The sequence below is a fragment of the Anopheles ziemanni genome, chromosome 2 (assembly GCF_943734765.1).
Source record: "Anopheles ziemanni chromosome 2, idAnoZiCoDA_A2_x.2, whole genome shotgun sequence".
Taxonomy (NCBI): Eukaryota; Metazoa; Arthropoda; class Insecta; order Diptera; family Culicidae; genus Anopheles; species Anopheles ziemanni.
In genome coordinates this window covers 50,105,851-50,113,713 of record NC_080705.1, presented here as the reverse complement: position 1 = coordinate 50,113,713, position 7,863 = coordinate 50,105,851, and the positions used below count along the sequence as shown (strand labels likewise).

General features: G+C 36.2%; 1 protein-coding gene across 1 annotated transcript; it reads left to right on the top strand.

Moving 5' to 3' along the window:
- Positions 1 to 1,932: 1,932 nt before the first annotated feature.
- Positions 1,933 to 7,603, top strand: LOC131293772 (uncharacterized). The gene is made up of 3 exons (XM_058321833.1): positions 1,933 to 2,110; positions 2,182 to 2,555; positions 7,574 to 7,603. The coding sequence occupies exons 1-3, from the start codon at positions 1,933 to 1,935 to the stop codon at positions 7,601 to 7,603; spliced, it is 582 nt and encodes a 193-aa protein (XP_058177816.1).
- Positions 7,604 to 7,863: the final 260 nt, after the last annotated feature.

Sequence of the window (7,863 nt, the reverse complement as noted above, 5' to 3'; positions counted from 1 at the left end):
ACTGCTACTTGCGCACAACAGCTAGCTACCGTTCACTCTCCTTCTTCCTTGCTCCCCTCCTTCAGCACCCTCGTTTCAGGTGTTAGACGATATTTTCGGTATTTCCCCTCTTCGATTTTTCTCCCTTTTTTTACTTTGATGTTTTGAGACGGCTGTCAAATTTAAACAACTGTAAACAATTTTATTTACATTCGCTATTGCACCGTCCAGTGAAATAATCATAAAATTAGGTACATGTTTGAGCCTAAAAACAACTTATCGGACTTAAACATGCCCCATCGTATAACGTATTTTAGATGATGGTACCGGAAACAAGATATGTATATATTGATCGATCGGTTCTAATCCCACTACATCATAAACAAGTAAAAAAGAGAAACCATCCTATTCGGCACATAGCCGGCTTGTAACAAATACATAGCACAAAATACCATCAAGAAATTTATGTATAAAAAAGAAAGCATTTTTTTTTAAATCAGTGTTAAGTTGAAATTCAATCTTGCAACAGTTCAACCAGTGCAATTTAGTTTTCACTATCAAAAATGGGTCCAAAACCAATAACTAAGAAAACTGGTAATTTCTATCGGCAACGAGATGCGCTTCTTGAGGAAGCTGATCAGGAAGGCGAAGCAATTCTACGTCAACTGGAGGATCCGAACGAAGTTATTTCGTATCCAAATTTAGATGTTGGTATGTACCTTAGATTTAAGTTCAAACACCTTCACAGTGGTTTAAAAATTGATGCCAGCATTTTAGAAATAACTTAAATTTTAATTCGATTGTGTGGTATACTCGAAATTTATCGATGCAAGACTATTACGAAGTGCAGTGTTTGTGTTGGAGAAACTGGATGAAATTTACTCTTATTTAAGTTATCTATCGGATTTGTGCTCGGAAAATGGTCCACCGCTATCATCGTTCTTTTAAATCTTGTCAGTCTTACAATATAAATGAATTAAAACTCCACTGTATCACCCGCAATCAAATCGATTGGCAAAGTAAAGAGTACAGAAATATTGAAATAGTTCAGGTGAAGTGTTGGAGAGAATTTCTCTTTGTAGATGTCTGATCAATTTAAATGATAATGTGCGTTACGTGCATCAGATACGTTTCTCGGATTTATTAGATCGTTTTCATCCATTCTCACAAGTATATTCCGATACCGGAAGCAAATAGTAGTAGTAGTAGTAGTAGCAGTAGTAGTAGAGAGAAGCATTATAAGTAGCGATAAGGTAATCGCAGTTAGTCGATCATGATCGAGTTAAGGAAGTGTTTGTGTTATTAGTATAAAAGTGAAGTTGCAACCAAAATAATTATGTTATTCTTGTTTGGTTTCCATTGCAGAACTAACTCCGGAAGAAACTGTGAATACCATTGAAAATTTTATTTCTGAGCAATCTGCAGGACACGAAAGAAGGGACCGAATGGAGGGTCAAAATAGAGAAAATTTTGGAAGAGATAGTGAGATAAATGATGCCTTTAACTTTGTTTACTATTTATCCCTGCCGGATGCTCTCCGCTACCTGGCGATAACTTGTCGGCTGACCCGTTTTACCATAAATGCTATATTAGCAATCTTCCGGATGCATTGTAACGTCTACGTGCCAAAAACATCGCGGACCTTGCTTAAGACACGATTGGTTGGGGCAGAAATAAAACCCATTCAGGGTGGGCATTTGTGGTATTGCGGAATCGAGCTTGTCCTTCGCAACTATTTTGAGTACGTGTTGTGATAACATATAAACAGTAATGCAAAACTATGAAAAACTAATAATAAATAATATATTTTCCTTTCATTTCAGGAACATCGATCCAGACGTGACCCAATTTACAATTGATGTGTCTGCAGATGGGTTACCACTTTTTAAATCTTCAAAGAAACACTTAATTCCGTTGCAAATAAGGATAGCTGAGTTATCTAGACATCCAGTGATGGTGATTGGCTGTTTTGGTGGTTCAAGTAAACCGGCTAATTTAGAAGAGTTTCTACGTCCGTTAGTAACGGAGATTAATAATTTGCAACAGACAGGCTTGCGATTCGGCGAACGAGTTATCCCTTTTCGTCTTCGTGCTTTTATAGCAGATTCTCCGATGCGAGCTTTCTTAAAAGGTATGAGTAAATATAATATTGTTTTAATTTCAGGTTTATCATATATTTTTATATTATATTATATTTTTTAGGCACCGTTAATTTCAATGGATTGCACGGATGTTTGAAATGTACAGCAGTAGGTATGAGTGTGAGAACGGCAAAAGGCAGAAAAGTCGTCATCGATGCAGTCAATGCACCGCCTCGCACGGATGCTGGCTTTAGGAGCAGAGCTTATAACGGACATCATTTAGGATGCACACCACTGGAGGAGATAACTAATTTTGACATGATCGAAGGCGTTCCCGTAGGAGACCGTCTCCATCTTATAGACGAAGGGGTCACGAAAAAAATTTTGAATGGAATGATAGACAATTCATTCAATAAACAGCAGTTCATACACTGGTTACCTTTGCAGAGGAAAGTTGTATCTGCTTTTCTTGAAAAATCTCGTCTTCCTTTTGAGGTGCATCGCCACATGCGAAACCTGAATGAAATCTGCCTGTGGAAAGCCACTGAGTTTCGGACTTTCCTTCATTATTTTAGCGCTATAATTTTCAAGGATTTCATGATGTTCCAAACATACAATCACTTCTTACTCTATTTTTGTGGTGTGACCATTCTGTCGACACGGGCTCACCAGCAATATTGGTCTATAGCCAAACAAATGCTAGATCTTTTTGTTTCTAAATTTGGCGAACTTTATGGAGTCACGCATGTAACTAGTAACGTTCACAATCTCCAGCACGTGGCAGGAGAAGTTGAAAGATTGGGAGCACTCGATGAATTTTCAACCTATGCTTTTGAAAATAATATGAGGTTCATCAAGCCATGCGTAAGATCAGGCACAAAAATAGTTCAACAAGTAGCTGGCAGGCTCACAGAACAACGATTGGTCCAAAAAGCTCGCCATCGTTCCAATCAAACATATCCTAAGCTAATAAGAAACGGCCGCTTCCGTATGACGGACGATTTTCTCTTAGGGCCACAATTTCAAAATCAGTGGTTCCTAACGAAAGAGGATAAAATTGTAAAATTTGTAGAAGCCAAGAAAAATTCCCCAACTTCATTCAGCGTGGTTGGGATGGAAGTTCAGGACATTGAGGAACTTTTCCATATAACATTGAATGATAATGTATTCGTAGGTAGGGCGTATATGTATGTTAGACAGTTTTCTTCTACAAAACTATTCATTTATAAAACTAAATTGAATGGTCCTTCCAGATCAGTATCGATACCCCATACTAATATCAAGTGTAAGCTAGTCCCAATCTTTATTCCTAAAGTCCCTTTATCTTGGAATCGTTCTGAACGGTCACCTACTCCTGATTCTTTGGCTTTATTCCCTCTCTTACACACATTTCAATGTTAAAAACTGTTAAAGATCTTTTAAGTCTAAGTTTGTCATGAAAAACATAGGGTAACTGTACCAATAGTGGTGCACTTAGTAATGTAAATACCAATTAGGTGTAATTTACGAGTGTTAAGAACACAATATTCTACATATTTGAATCAATTATGATCGAAACATGCCTTTTCTTCTGAAAAACATCTATTTTCACCGTAAACTATACAAAATACACGAAAAAAGCGTATTTTTCTTCCTAGTCGGTTGCTCCTATTATGGTGGTATGGTTCCTATAGTTGTGGTATCGTGTTCCTATAGTGGTGGTAGTACGAAAAACTTGAATATATTTTGACTATTACTTATTTTTGAAGCATATTTCAAACAGAACGGTAAAATACTCCTTGACCAATGCGTTGTCATTGAAAAGACTGTATTGTTTTACCGAAATATGTCCAATTTTAATTAAAAAAAAATGCTCTGAATATTACAGCTCAAACTATAGTACATATATGCTTTATAGCGTATCCTTCGTCCGCTTTCTTTTTTCTTTCCTCTGCTTCTTCTGCTGAGCCTTCTCTCCAGTTCCGCTTTGTTTATTTTGTAGAAACAGAATAAAATCACTAAATTTACCTGATTATATTGGCCAAAACCGGAATAAAACTAAAATATACTTATACTAAAAATCTATGGCTACTATAGGAACAGCTCTGGTTTTTGTGCCTATAGTGGCACTATGGTAAAAACTATGAAAATATAATAAAATTATGCTAAAATGCACTAAGTTCGTATAAATCAATTATATTGGGGTATGTCAGTAGCGAAATCATATGGTTTTAATGATTTTGCAGTGATTTATAGCCTTAAGGAAATCAAGATATTCGTTATAGATTCTTAAGGAATGCAGCATGTTGGGACAACCTGTTTTGAAAATATGAATTTTGGAGCTTCTATATTACGGAATGAGATGGTTCATCTTTTAAACACTCCACAGAAGATCAAAGAACATTTCATAGAAGAACAAATAACTCCATTGTATATATATCGGCGTAGAGCTAGGATTTTATTCCACTACAACCACTATTGGTACTAGCTCCACTATGGGTGCACTTACCCTAATTGTATCAAAATCTATAGTCATTCAATAACTAATATATCAGCATTATATATAACTTACATACAAAAAATAAAATTTATTTATATATACATACATGTTTACTACATATTGTAAACATCTTTCAGTCGTTTTTCTTTATCACATAGTTCAAAATCTTAATTTCATTAATTTAAATACTTCTTTAAGGGGTGCTTATACTTAATACGGTCTATATTACATAATTCATTTTTGTAAATCACTTGACTACTATACATTCAATTACATGTTGTTAAACATAATTGTTTAATGAAAACTCAATTATTCTTGCTTATTCCTATTATGGCAAACACTTCTATAAATTCCACGATAACGTGCAGCCTTTGTCGAATTAATTAACTTACATTTAATAAATTTTTCAACTTCCGTTCCATTCAACCCACTTGCGTTTTGCAGAAGGGAAATCAAATTAGTGTATTTCCCGAGAGGAATTTTGTTCACCCCTTTATACTTGTGTCCTGCCCAACTACAGTTAATCAAAAAACTTCGATCCAATAGCATATAAAACAGTTCATTTAGTCGATTTTCCTTCTTTCGCTGCTTTTGTATCCTGTTAAGCCACTCGATCAGGCCTTCCATCTCGTCTTTGTTGGATAACGAGCACTCCATGACATCCAGTTCTTCCTTCGATTTTATAGCCGAAAGGAAGAAGGATGGTGGCTGGTTATAATTTTTTTGGTTTCCTTTACTTCCATCGGCTATATGCTTCGAGAGATTTTTTAACTCCAATCGCATTCCAACAACGCAACTGGACAACTTCACCGTCTGTACAGTGTTCAAGTCACTTCGTTGCCGACATACCTTCACGTCCTGTCGTAAACTTTCAATAGAATGTACGAGCTGCTCCATCTCCTTTCCTGCAAACATAACACAGTAACGTATAATGATTGCAGCTTTAAACGTTATATTCAATAACATTGTTGTGAAAAAACTTACTTTATTCTATTTTTTTAACTTGAACTCGAATCTGAACAGTACCTGATGAGTACATTCGTAGAATGAATCTGAAAACGGAAATTTTCCATTCAAGGTTCATATACACATCACATACTATTAATCTTGGTATTTTGAATCATTATGTACAGTTAAATGATTTTATACATCTCCAACTGATGAGATCGGTGAACATTTCCAAAAAACTAACTTTATTATTTTTCTTTGAGGAAATTAAATAGATTAATGTGATTCATTAATCTATCATCGAATATTTTTCCCCAAACAAGGTTCTTATACATGTGTATGAATAATCTTGGTTTTCTCAAACGTCATTTATCGTTTGGTGTCAACAATATCAATCTATTCTCATATTCTGTGATGCTTGATAAAAATAGGTTTTACGTTATGTAAAAGTATTACATATTACCAAAAAACAGCATACCGGTAACATTTCAGTATAAAGATTACTGTGTCGAACATACTGTGTAAGAAGATATGTTGACAATATCAGTTTGAGATGCCCCAAACTTTTTCGATAGTCAATCATGGCCTGCTTGGAAAGTATAGTGTGCTACTATGTTAATGTAGTAATTGTTCGCTAATTTATGTATCGTTTACTTTACAGTCAGCGTTATCCGGAATTGATTAGATGTATCGACCACACCGGCATGAATGCATCTTCCGAGTAGCTTGCGCAATGCCCCAAAGTTGCTTCGCTCATCGCTCATAGCTTGGGAAGTACAGTGTGTTATTATTGTAAAGTAGTAATAGTTTTTAATGTAGCAATGCTAATTCATGTGTCGTTTACTTTACAGTCGCCGTTATCCGGAATTGATTAGATGTATCGACCACACCGGCATGAATGCATCTTCCGAGTAGCTTGCGCAATGCCCCAAAGTTGCTTCGCTCATCGCTCATAGCTTGGGAAGTACAGTGTGTTATTATTGTAAAGTAGTAATAGTTTTTAATGTAGCAATGCTAATTCATGTGTCGTTTACTTTACAGTCGCCGTTATCCGGAATTGATTAGATGTATCGACCACACCGGCATGAATGCATCTTCCGAGTAGCTTGCGCAATGCCCCAAAGTTGCTTCGCTCATCGCTCATAGCTTGGGAAGTACAGTGTGTTATTATTGTAAAGTAGTAATAGTTTTTAATGTAGCAATGCTAATTCATGTGTCGTTTACTTTACAGTCGCCGTTATCCGGAATTGATTAGATGTATCGACCACACCGGCATGAATGCATCTTCCGAGTAGCTTGCGCAATGCCCCAAAGTTGCTTCGCTCATCGCTCATAGCTTGGGAAGTACAGTGTGTTATTATTGTAAAGTAGTAATAGTTTTTAATGTAGCAATGCTAATTCATGTATCGTTTACTTTACAGTCGCCGTTATCCGGAATTGATTAGATGTATCGACCACACCGGCATGAATGCATCTTCCGAGTAGCTTGCGCAATGCCCCAAAGTTGCTTCGCTCATCGCTCATAGCTTGGGAAGTACAGTGTGTTATTATTGTAAAGTAGTAATAGTTTTTAATGTAGCAATGCTAATTCATGTATCGTTTGTAGATGTATCGACCACACCGGCATGAATGCATCTTCCGAGTAGCTTGCGCAATGCCCCAAAGTTGCTTCGCTCATCGATCATAGCTTGGGAAGTACAGTGTGTTATTATTGTAAAGTAGTAATAGTTTTTAATGTAGCAATGCTAATTCATGTATCGTTTACTTTACAGTCGCCGTTATCCGGAATTGATTTGATTTAGTAACCGCATCGGCATAACCACATCTTCAGAGTACCTTCGTTGGAGTTCATGTTCAATTAACATATGTTATCATATGATTTGCCAGGAAAGTACATTCTAATTCAGTTAATTATTATATAATGACTAAATACCATGTCTTGTCTACTACAGCACACACGAAGGCAGAGCAATTGTCTTAATATCAAACGCACTACATCAATCCATCTGGAACGCTCCGGTTTTACATCTCTACAACAGCAGACATTGTAATTTCTTGTTACAATAATGGTACATACTCATTGTAGAATAAGGATGAACTTCTTGGCTATAACTAAGGTAAATTCCTCTTTTTAATAAACATATTTGTGAAAGTATGAATGTAAATAATATTTGTTTACATTTTCGGATGACATTTCCCTCGTGGGCATTGGTAGACCCGGAGGGTATGGGGAAAAATGTGGGAAGGGAGAAACGAGGAGGGGTAACCCATAAAAGAAGGAGAGTGAGTTCTTTCCTCTCATTTTTCGAATTACTGAACGCCATATATCAAAAAGACTCCTATTGCTTGGCGTTCAGTAATTCAAGCATATGGCGT